This window comes from Myodes glareolus, chromosome 17, assembly GCF_982192425.1.
Source record: "Myodes glareolus chromosome 17, mMyoGla1.1, whole genome shotgun sequence".
NCBI lineage: Eukaryota > Metazoa > Chordata > Mammalia > Rodentia > Cricetidae > Myodes > Myodes glareolus.
The window spans coordinates 26,824,295-26,836,655 of NC_142042.1; the positions used below are offsets into that span (position 1 = coordinate 26,824,295).

Sequence of the window (12,361 nt, forward strand, 5' to 3'; positions counted from 1 at the left end):
GTACATGTGTCTTGTGTGTGCACACACACACACCCTTTCCCAGGTTTTCTGTGTGAGTAAAATTCCCTTTTGAGCATGCTCAGCGCAGTATGCTTTCATTTTAAGTCATGTCTAATGACGAAGTGAAGGGTTTTCACTAGAGGGGACTGTCCTGTGCTCCTGTGTGCTCAGCCGCCTTTCTCTGAGGAGTGTGTACAGATTTTGTGGTCTGGTCTAAATGTCTGGTCCATCCTTCCATTTTCTCATGAGTCTGATCACTTCGTTGTGTTAGGTTGAGTAGGTCTTCTCATTAATTGCTTCCCCCTCTTTCCCTCACATATCCTGAAAACTGAAATATGTAGACAGGAGAACTCTAGTTTCTAAAATTTCAGAAAAGCTGGTCGTGCATATGAGCTGGTTGGTAAGTTAATTTCAAATACAGGTTTTTTGTCTTGTTTTTTTTGTTATTGTTTTGTTTTGTTTTGTTTTTGAGACAGGATTTCTCTGCTCTGCCCTGTCTGTCCTGGAACTCACTCTGTGGACCAGGCTGGGCTGGAACTCACAGAGATCCACCTGCCTCTGCCTCCCGAGTGCTAGGATTAAAGTTGTGCATCACCACCCCCTTCCTTTGCAAATTGCAGGGATTCCATATAAATGCAGTCACTGGCTTCCAGCCACTGTGTGGCGGACGTGCCTTTTGACTGACTTCCTCAGCAGGGCGCTCCAGCAGATCTACAGTGCCTGGCTGTGCCCTGTGAGAATGCGGTGCCACGGTTCGGACCGTGGGCACCCATGGGACTCATTCTGCTTCTCCACCGTTTTCTCTCTCCGCAGACACACCATCTTTGCCAGCAACACCTCTTCTCTGCAGATCACAAGCATGGCCAATGCCACTACCCGGCAAGACCGATTTGCTGGCCTCCATTTCTTCAACCCGGTCCCCATGATGAAGCTTGTGGAGGTCAGTGGGCATCTGGTCCTCTGTGTTTTGCTCTCTGGCTTTTGCAGTTCTGTTTCCTAGGCGCGCCTGTCCTCCCACTGGGCGTTAGGTTGTAGGAAATTTAAGAGGAACCCGGAAGGTCACCCCTTTGTATTGCTCTTGCCACAATTTGTCCTCTTCAGGACCAAAGAAAGAAGCAACGCCTGCTACTTTATGCTCCTAGGTTTGTTACTGACTTGCTTGTGTCTCCAGTGACATTGCTGATAGGGGCATCAGACAGAGAGGGACACTAAGAGTCCCTGACTAGACGAGGGAGGTGAGGCCTATACACCTTCATGCTGTCTTGCTGAGGTCAGCTTGCTCATGCTGGAGATGCAGGTCTTGTCCGACATGATGTGTGTCACCCCTGGTGTGAATCCTGGTCCCATGCAGCCATCCTTTTAGTATTGTCTTGGGTGAGTCACATCTCCACGCTGTGATCAGAGCCTATTAAAAGCAGCTTCCTGCAGCCTTGAGCCTCCTGACCTCAGACGAGAGAGAGAGGGAGAGGGCCGGGCCAGGCAGGGCTTGCCTGGCGCTTGCCCAGTGTTCCTGTTTGGACGGCTTCTGCTCACTCGCTGGGAAATGGAGTCACGACAGACAATTTGCACTTGAAGTGTGGCAGCTTGCCCTTTAAAGGGGCTAATTACAGGGTCTCCAGGACGACCGCTATTAAAGAAGCATTTGGTCTGAGGCTGTGGAGTTATTGCCGTGCGAAGTGTGGGGGATGCTGCCGTGTGGAGCCAGGCAAACCTCCAGACACTGGCGGGGCCTCTCTGGGAGTTGTTCATGGCTGCCTTCTCGCCCAACCTCTTGCCTCCTGTCTCCCTCACTGCTGATCCCCTCGTGAGCATGTTTTGTCTGTTCTGGCTGCTTTATATCCCCTTTTTCTTTTTTCTGAGTGGCAGGTCCGATCTTCCTGCGGTGGGAACTTTCCTGTCCAGACATTGTTCCTCTATTCTTCTAATGTGGTATTAAAGAAGTCAGCCATGGGCAGGAGAGATGGTTCAGTGGTTAGGAGTACTGGCTGCACTTCCAAAGGACCTGGGTTTGACTCCCAGGACTCACATGGCAGCTCACAGCTCTTTGTAATTCCAGTCCCAAGGGATCTAACACTGTCTTTGACCTTTGTGGGCACGAGACATGCACATATGCAGTCAGAGCACCTAAACACATAATGCAAACTCGATTTTTAGAAAAGGAAGTGAGCAGTGAAAAGAAGAGGTGAGGGGAATCATGGGAAGTAGTGGGGAATCATGGGAAGTAGAAGATACCATTTGCCCTTCTGCAGAAGGAAGGGGTTCATTTTGGCACCTAGTGATTCATGGAGTATAGGTTCTAGGTTTCCTGAATTTCCGGTCTGCAGCTAGTACGTTCTGTCGTGTTCCAGTAAAGAGCAAGAGTCTTTCGCATTGCATCTTGAGAGATGTAGGGCCTTGGGTAACAGAAAATGCTTAGCAACTGTTACCATTTTTAGAAAGTAGTCTCTGAAAGTGTCCCATTCTCTTGAATATTTATTTATAGCTGTTTATTCCTTTTTGTTAGTTGTCTGAGAATTTCAGATGATGGATTTAAATCACATTTCCCTCTGTCCAACCTCCCACCCCACAACCCTTCCAGGCCCCCCGCTCCCCTCTGCATCCTTCAAATGTGTCCTCATTTTTTTTTTCTTTTGTAAATGAAACCCATCAGGTCCATACACTCTTGGGGGCGTGGCTTCCCATTGGAACATGATTGACTTACCAGGGGCCACGCCCTTAAAGAAAACCTACTCCGCACCTCCCAGCAGCTCTCAGCTGCCACTTGTTTCTCAGCTAGGGACTGATGACCAACTCGCCACTCCAGGTTAGGATTTTTGTGTGCTGTTGGTGAGCCAAGGGGGCAGCGGTGAGCCAAGGAGCCTTTCCCTTCCCTGGGGGCGGGACTTATGCGGGGGCGGGACTTGTGCCGGGCGGGGAGGGGCTGTATTATCTGTGTTGATGAATGGTGGATGCAGGAAGGATCATGCGCACTCCTCATGTTTACAAAACTCCCAAACCTCAGCCACCGACTCCTTTAAGCCCCAGCAGCTTACCTTGAAGATCCAAGGCTGGCGTGGGTTGTCCTAGCTGCCTGTGATCTGACACCGGCCTCCAGGCTCCCTCAGAATAGTTTGAAGATCTCAGTTCATGGGAGTTTCTGGTCCGTTCTGTCTTCGTCTCCGTCTCTCGGTGCTTGTTGGTTCTCCTATGCTTTTCATGTAGCTCCTCACCCCACACAGACTTAGCTCCTTTAGCCAGATCCGATCGTCTTCTTACAGGGAACACATCCAGTATCTTGATTCTCATTTGATTCTCATTTCACCAAAGGGATGGAGACACCTGCCAGGGTCTACTGGAGGAGCTGGGCCTCCTCATCATGACTCTAATTGAAGTTCTTAACCGCCACTGAAAATACTTGTGTACAACCGGGTGCTGGTGGCGCACACCTTTAACCCAGCACTCGGGAGGTAGAGGCAGGCGGATCTCTGAGTTCGAGGCCAGCCTGATCTACTACACAAGCTAGTTCCAGGACAGGCTCCAAAGCTATAGAGAAATGTTGTCTTGGAAAACCAAACCAAACCAAAACCAAAAAACAAACTTGTGTACATATGTGGTGTGTATAATTCACATTGGGCTCTCCAATTTACACAACTGACTCCGAGAGCTATCATTTGAGGTGTTACACATGGTACCACCTCTTCTGGATTCCAGTGACATAGCAGCTGTGTGTGCCCTGAAGGGAAGGTCAGGAGGTCTGTCAGCCCCAGTGGCAGCCTTTGGGGTCCTACTGATTAAAATGAAAGCTCTCCTCCCCGATGACCGCTCTTGAAGTGCAGGGCCTGGGAGCTGGGGCATCTGTGTGTCAGCGGGTGGCACCTGAAATAGACACTCGTCTGGAAATCCAGATGGCCGTGTCTTGGGTATATCACCCCTCATCATCAGCAGAGGTGGGGTCCATGCAGAAGAACCTTCAGGACAGCCACCACCTCATCTCACCCAAGCCCCTGCCCGCTCCACACGAGTTTCCGTCCTGTAGCCATTAGCAACACAAATCAGAGCTGGGATCTCCTTGGCTTTTCCTTCTACTAGGTGCCATGCTTGGCGCTTCACCCCTGCTCACTCTTTCTTACCTCAGCATCCTGTGGTTTTAATGTCATTGCAGTTTCAAGAAACATGCCCAGTGTTCCATGCCAAATTCAGTAAAGCCATACACCTGGGATTTGACTCTAAGACACCTGGATCACAGTGCCTGAAAGACTCCCTTACCCCCACCCAACAGCACACACTTGAATTTTAACCACTGGGTTTGTGCATTCTGCAGACCCCAGTGTCTTGCAGGGACGTTTGGGTCAACATTTTGCTTCTGGCTTGAGACGCCTACTGGGCTAAAACTAAAGATGTTTTTGTCACCGGTGTAGATAGAGCCTTTGGTTCAGTGGCATGGAGCTGGTCCACTGCTTCTCTGTCCTCTCCAGTCCTGAGTCCCTGCTTTGTGTTTCCAGGTCATTAAAACACCGATGACTAGCCAGAAGACTTTTGAATCTCTGATCGACTTTTGTAAAACCATCGGAAAGCATCCCGTTTCTTGCAAGGTAAAGTATGTGGAATGATTTTGTTTCTTTTTCTGTTACTATAGTAACAAGTCCACACCCACTCCAATAAAGTCACACCTCCTAAGAGTGCCACTCCTTTTGGGGGCCATTTTCTTTCAGACCATCCCAGCAGGAGTCCTCCAAGTGTGGGTCCTGGGCTAGGAGCAGCACTAGGGCTGGAGGCTTGTGTGCAGTATAAATCCTTCGACACCTCTTCAGATGGGGCAGTGTTACTTAGTTGCAGTTCTAGAGCTTTGAGGGCCCTGGTGTCAGTACCAGTTGGGCTCTAGGGAAGACCTCATGGCTAAGTGGAGTCACTGTGGTCAGAGATCATTCTGGAGGAACAAACACATCTTTGTCCAAGTCAGAGAGATGCTCGGGTCAGGTCGCTGGGAAAAACTCTGTTCAGGAAGGGAGTGGTCCCTTCTGAGGCACAAGCCTTCAGCGATCTGAGTATCTGTCTCTGGGACCCATCTTCCCCGGAACCAACACATGGACCCCTGGGGACCGACTGCGCACAGTCCGGGAGAGAGGTGATTTTTACGGGTGTGATGCTATAAGATACTGCTAATAGACAGTATGAGCCATGGCCACTACTGATAGCAGGTCTCTCCCTGTCCTGGAAGGGCTAGACTATGTCCGACCCCTAAGGCACCCCCCCCCCATGCCACCATACATGAAGTCTGAGAGAGGGGAGCCCAGGTTTCAGTTTAAAAAAAAAAAAAGACCCAGGAGTCTGTCTGGGCCCTGACTCCTGCCTGCTGATGAGCAGCTGTGTTTGTAAACAGTTCTGTGGGTCCATCAGTTCCAGCCGTTTCTGAGCCCTGGGAATCAGAGGCCTGTACATCAAGTCCAGTCTGGTGGACGCAAAGCTCCAGCAGAACACGGAGGCCTGGGTTTTAGAAAGAACGCTGCAGACAGTCGCAGGGTGCTCAGACAGGAGGAGAGGAACATGGCGGAGGGACATCAAGGAGGCCTTCCTCAGTGGCACGCGAAGGTTTTCCTGTAAGAAAGCCAACTTGACCTCTATTCACTTGTCTCCCTCTCTCGCCTGCAACAGGACACTCCTGGATTTATCGTGAACCGTCTCTTGGTGCCGTACCTCATAGAAGCCGTCAGGCTGCACGAGCGAGGTACCTGTCCCAGGCCAGGCTAAGGCCCTCGGGTCTCAGTCTGTGTGCGTGCAGGAAGGCTTGGGCTATGCGGAACCTGAGAAGGGGTCTCTGCTTTCTCATTCTGCAGGACTAAGCTCAGCTTTGCCCTGGTCCTAGTACCTTTGCCACTGGGTTCCCCAAGGCACAGACCTCCCTGTGAGCCTCCAGTCCAGGCTGCGGCAATGGCATAGACGGTGCAGAACGTTTAGTTAAAAGTTTACTGCTTGGGAGGAGAGGGAGAAATGACTTGGCTGATACTGTTCTTGCAGACGGATTCCCAGCATCCGTGTCGGGCAGCTCACACCCACGTGTAGCTCCAGCTCCAGCCCTCTTCTCCACCTGTGCATACATGCGTGTGTGATGCTTGTTATACACACTCATACACGCATACCACATACGCATACTCTCATACAAAGGCATCCATATTTATGGTACATGTTATGCACACACAGACACACACCCCCATGCACACACACTAAGTGCCTACAAATAGTAAGAGAATAATGGAAAAATAACCAGACTAGTTGTTTAAAGTTGTTTAATGTAGAAAACCTGTGGCTGTTGGGCGGGAGATGGGACAGTGACAGAATTGACCTGTGGTAGGGACAATGTCCTTATTGAAAAATGTCATGAAGCCCTGCTTTGCACCTCATGAATGATCTAAAATGTCCCCCTTTCTTAAAAAAAATATTTGTTTGTATGTGTGTGTGGTGCGTGCATGCCTGCATATCATGCCATGTTGTGTGTGTGGTTAGAAGACAACTTTGTGGGGTCAGTTCTCTCCTATCTTTCTGCAATTCTGGGGATCAAATTCAGGCCTCCAGGCTTACATGGCAAGCACACACTGTGTGTGTGTGTGTGTGCGCGCGCGTGCACGTGTGGCTTTCGAGACAGGGTTTCTCTGTGTAACAGCCCTCTTCATCCTGGAACTTGCTCTGTAGACCAGGCTGGTCTTGAACTCTCAGCGCTCCACTGCCTCTGCCTCCCGAGTGTTGGGATTAGCGGCGTGAGTCACCACGCCTAGCCCCGTGCCAAGTACCTTTACCTACTGAGCCATCACTGGGCCTAAAGTGTCCACTTCTAGTTGACAGACAATGACTTTGTCTGTTGTAGCCTCAGGACATGGTCTATGGCTAGGATGGATGCATACCCCTACTGCCTGACTTCTTTCCCGTTTCTGAGAAGGAAAGTGTGTGGTGTCTCCTGTGCAAGCCAGAAGGCTGTAGGGACGAGCAAAACACAAGTGCGGTCGTTTATTCGAGTGACATCATTTACGAACGCTCTCAAGAATGCCGTTTCCCAAACAAAGCATTCACACCAGCTCTTCCGAGCAGATGAAAGCACACTTGCCTCCTCAAACCCGGCTTTAGATATTAAACTTGCCTCTGTGCTTTATGGGAGCCGTTGCCTACTTTTTACTCCAAGATCAAACCAACACTTCTATGTTTATCTTCAACAAATGCGCCTAATTACACCTCAAAGAAAGTATGTGGCATTTTGGCCTACCTTGAAAGACATTTGTGGTTTTTTTTTTCTCCCTCTAATAAATATAATGTTTCAGAATGTAGCACCTTTTCGTGGTGTTTTTTTTTTTTCTCTGAAACACCCTGCCTTTGATACCACTCCCACGTGCCAAGTGTCTGATGCTAAGTTGAAGACCCTGTTCTGCCCTCCGCTGCCCCTCACCATTTCTAGCCACCACTGTGTCGCACCAGGAAAGACAGGACCTGGCTCCAGGGCATGCTTTCTGTTTGCTCTTGGCGCTTCTCTGGGTGGCCTGTCATTACTGGTCCTGCGGCCTCTCTCTTTGTGGCTGGATCCCATGGCAGAACATCTGTTCGTTCCTGAAGCTGCTAAGTGTCATGTGGGTACAGGTTTGCAGCTTCACACTGGGCTCTGGACTCCAGGCCTCTTCTAAGTGTGTCTTTGGCTACTCACCTGGCCAACGCCAGTGCGTGCTTAGATGCGCTCCGAGACCCTGGTCTTTATCCACGGCTCTGCGTTTTCACGGAAGCATCTAGATCCTCCCACTCTTGCTGGTCATTTGTCACCTTGGTGCCTCCCTGTCATCACTGTTTCCTTCCTCTCCCAGCCCCATCCTGCCAGGCCCCTGTAATGGGGCTCAGCCAGGCAGCTACCCTGGTTATGTTACTACATGTCTTTCTTAGGCCTGTCTCCTCGGCCCTGCTAGCTGAAAAAGTGTTATATTGCCAAGGAGGTAGGGAGACGCTGTTCCCTGTTTCTGTCCATGCACCCTGCTGGGGCCTGGTCTCTGACTGTTCTCTGGCTTTGTTTCCTAGCTTGGGGAGAATGTTTCTGTCCTGTGCTATTGGTGCACTGTATGCGTGTGTGTGTGTGTGTGTGTGTGTGTGTGTCTGCAGGTTGGTAAATGCTGTTTTGACAAGAGAGCCTGAACCAGGACGTGCGGGAGACTGTTTAGACGAGGCTTCAGAGAACTGAGCAGCTGCCTATATACCATGAATGCCCACCACACTTCTCACATCCTGTGTAGAAAGAACCTCATGGAGGCTCACTGCATTTCTGACTTCTGACTACTGACAGCCTTCACCATTTCTTTCACAGCTGTGTGCTGTGCATTCCTTCGTTCCTTCAGACTGGTGGAGGCCGGATGGGCGCAGTGTCCCAACTCTGAGGGTCAGAGTGGTGTAGGCTTGGGAACATGCAGTCCCTGTCATGTGCCCCCTCAGCTCCAACAGGGTGACAAGGGCACATGGTTAGTTCCTCTTAGGAGGGATGTGATGTCATGAGCTTACCCTCTAGCCACTGTAGGGTGTCCTACAAAATCCCCACTGCCACACTCTCTGCCTCACTGTGGATCGAGTACAGCGGTTCTCTGGTAACTTGTGTACAGCTAAGACTGGTAATGCTGAAACTGGCCGGCAGGTGGTGCCAGCGAGTCAGAGACCAACTCAGTTGTGGCATCAGGTCCCTGGTCTTAGTCTCCAGACCCAGGCCTCCACCCATCCAGGTTTGGGGAGTTCTCTGAGGAAGAGTCTCCTCATTATCCTGAGGTAAGGACCCCATAGTCACGGGAGTCAGAAAGAGTGAAGCAGAGTTTTGTGTGGTGTGTGTGTGTGTGTGTGTGTGTGTGTGTGTGTGTGTATGTGTGTGTAGGGAGCATCAGGTTCTCTTCAAGTACTAGACTCTATAAGAGTTTAGGAATTACTGATCTAAATTAAATAAAGTACGTCATTCGTGACTCCTTGGTCAACATACTGTATATATTGCTTTTCTGTCTTTTTCTCTTTGCCTATCTACTCTGATTTACTTAAGACAGAATTTTTTTTTTTTTTTAGAATTCTGTTAACTTTGTAGATGTTTACTGATTTTTTTTTAAACAGTGCTTTATGCTTTCCGTAATTTTGGAAACAGTAATAATCCTCAAGTGAGGGTCTCTATTGAAAATTATAGCCTTGCCTTTAGGGCACTTGGGTGTGATTAAATGGCTTTAGGTTAAGTTAGCTGCTGTTAGATTTCTGTCCCGAGGACGTGTGCATTCTTTGGAGGGGACACCTGCCTATATAAATGAGTCATTGATAAGGCCCTGACTGACAGCTGTGGAGACCTGCAGGGTGAGAGGTGCCCTGGCTCCCAGTCCTAGCAGCTACTGCTGGGGGAGCCTCTGATTGGCCCCGTCTGAACAGAAGGGTTAAGGCCTGAAGGTAGAAGAAGGCTTATTGGCCCAGGCCCAGGGCACAGCATGGAAGAAGGAGTCCTGGGGCAGGAGCCTGGCAGGGTGTTACTTCTGGCATCTGAATGCAGCTGTAGCATTATGGACACCTCAGTGTTCGCATCCTGGACAGCGCATATGTGAGCTGCGGAGTCAGAGCCCAGCTACACGCGGTGTCCTCTGCGCACGCGCTGTAGTGTCTGTCTAGGGTGCGGTTCCAGCTCTCTTTGGAACCTGGGCCTCGGGTGGAGCGGGGGGGGGGGGGGGGGGGGAGGGGGGGAGGGGGGCGACTGTGGAACTGGTTCAGATGCTGCAGTAAGTTTGGTCCCTCCCCTCCTCCATTACATCACCACTACCTTGCTTTGCCATTGTCTCTCTGCAAGTGTGGAGAACCCGGTAGGTAATAGATACAAACACAGAGTAAAGCGGGGCTGAGAGTAGAGCTCACTGCTAGAGTGGTTGCTTAGCAGGCTTGAGGCTCTGGGTTTGACTCCCCACCCTGCCGTGGGACCGGGAGGGAGGATGGGCCGTGTGAGACCACCTGATGAGATTCGTGTGTGTATGACGATTTTTGCTTTCCTACTACGTAAAATTCAAAGGGTGATTTTTCAAATGCCTCTACTTCTATTTTTCTGTGTGCGTGGGGAGGAGGGCTGGACTCCCTAAATGATACGGAATGCTTCCTTTTTATTTCTCGAGCATATCAGAGCAGTTTGTGTAAGGTTAGAATTGCTGTATTGAGATTCCACTCAGGAGCAGCCCACCCAGACATCCGTTGGGTGTCCACAGGTCACGATTCATGATGTAAACAGCCTTCTTCCTTGTACTGCCCTTGGATAGCTCAGTTGGTAGAGCAGAGGACTGTATTTATTGTATTTTTTTAATTTCTTTTTAAGTGATAGAGTGTTTTCCCTGCATGTATGCCTGTGCACCATGTGTGTGCCTGGCTTTGAGCTGTCGTGTGGGTGCTGGGAATCGAACCTGGGTCCTGGGCAAGAACAGCAATTTCTTTTAACCACAGAGCCAACTCTCCAGCATCCCTCTAATCCTAATTAGGATTGTACTTGTACTAGGATATATGCTAGCATATGCTAGTATGCTAGTATAAAGTACTAAGTACTTCATATCACTCAAAGAAAATAATCAAGTGGATTTTTTTTTGCACGCGTGTGTCTGTGTGTCTGTGTCTATGTCTGTCTCTCTGTGTGTTTATAGGGTCCCAGTTGGTGATCCAGGCATCACTATTCTCTTTCCTCAACTTCCCAGCTGCTGGCATTACAGGCATGAGTCACTGTGCCTGGTGCCATAATCACCTGAGATTGCACTGACAGCCTCTGGCATTATTTTAGAGCTTTGAAAAATGTGGTATTAGATTTGGAAGTATTCATTGCTTGAGGGCCCCAGTTGAGACAACTGTCGTGTCTAGGTGTAGAATACACTGTTTTAGCCCTTCATTCAGTGCTTATATTATTGACCACTACTTTATGCTTTGAAGTAAAATTCTAGACAGCCATGTAATATAGGTGATTCCGGCTTCTGATTTTGGAGGCAGAACGCATGGCTATTCTCCGTAAAGGCATCTTGTGACCATTGTCAGGACGGTATAGGGAGAATTCTAAGGAAACAGCCCAGAACCCTTGTCTTCAACTACTCCACAAAGCCCAGTGGCTCCACCTCACCTGACGATAGCTAGCCAGACCCATGTTCAAGGACAGGCTGACGAACTCTAGACACAAGACTAATTCCAGCCTCCAAGGCTCACTGGAGAGCTGTTGTGTTTCTTAGAAGAACAGGAAGGAACTCGGCATTGTAGAGAAGTGTCTAAACACTTCGCCAACTTGGCATGATTTTGAAAACCATTCTCAGATATGCAGAACAAATGGTGCATCGTGTTTCTAGCTGTGTGGGTTTTCTTTAAACCGTTGCCTTGACTGTGTGAATACAGGCCCAGCAGAATGCTTATCTGTAAACAAAGGAAGTTAAAAAATACACGTGTAACACATAAACAGAAGCCTAAGCGTGTGTGTGTGTATGTTTGTGTGTGTGTGTGTGTGTGTGTGAGAGAGAGAGAGAGAGAGAGAGAGACACATTTACGAAAGACGACTCTAGTATCAAATGACATTTTTGTGAATGACTCTGGACTCGGGAAATTCCATGCTGTTAGAGAGCCAGTGTTCCCAGGGTTGGGCTATTCACTCCGTGGACTGGGCAGCAGGGTCTAGAGGTGTCCTCATCTACTGCAGTTGGCTTGAAAACCTTGTGACGTGTGGCATGTGGTCCAAGTCAACAACCTTACCCACCCCAAAACCATGGGCTTCTGGACATTTTCTGAATGTGTGCGTCTATACGATCCTAGTGATTTTCTGAGTGTGTGCGTCTATACGATCCTAGTGATTTTCTGAGTGTGTGTGTCTATACAATCCTACCTAGTGATTCTGGAACTGACCCAGGCCTGGGGAGAGTTGAGGAGAGGTGGTGGTGACTCAGGGCTGCCCTTTGCTCTGCAGGTGATGCATCTAAGGAGGACATTGATACAGCGATGAAGTTGGGAGCTGGCTACCCCATGGGGCCATTTGAACTTCTTGACTACGTTGGCCTAGATACTACTAAGTTCATCTTGGATGGTAGGAATGGAAACCTTTTCTTTCTTCTTAAAAACTGGGTTGAAATTGTCTCTTAGAACTATAAGTTGTAATGTTGAGAAAAGGTTGCAAGGGATCTTAAGACATTCAAAGTCCTGCTTTCCCTAGTCCGTTTTGTGTTACTCCAACCAAATGCCTGAGGATAGGATACTTTATAAAGGAAAAGAGTTGTGTGGCTCTTGTTTCTGATAGCTAGAGATGTTCCAAATGACAAGGTACTCCTGGCTCTGTCACAACATGGCAGAGGCTACGAAGTAAAACAGCCATGTGCAGAAAGGGCTACGGTGAGGGTATGGGATGACC

The 12,361-nt window shown here is 49.3% G+C and overlaps 1 protein-coding gene across 1 annotated transcript in view; it reads left to right on the plus strand.

Annotated features, from left to right (window-relative positions):
- Hadh (hydroxyacyl-CoA dehydrogenase) overlaps nt 1-12,361 on the plus strand; it is a 34,612-nt gene that overhangs the window by 20,462 nt on the left and 1,789 nt on the right. The window contains exons 4-7 of the mRNA XM_048456741.3: nt 814-940; nt 4,482-4,571; nt 5,632-5,704; nt 11,924-12,040. Of these exons, the coding sequence (XP_048312698.1) occupies nt 814-940; nt 4,482-4,571; nt 5,632-5,704; nt 11,924-12,040 (407 nt within the window). The remainder of the gene's footprint in view (nt 1-813; nt 941-4,481; nt 4,572-5,631; nt 5,705-11,923; nt 12,041-12,361) is intronic.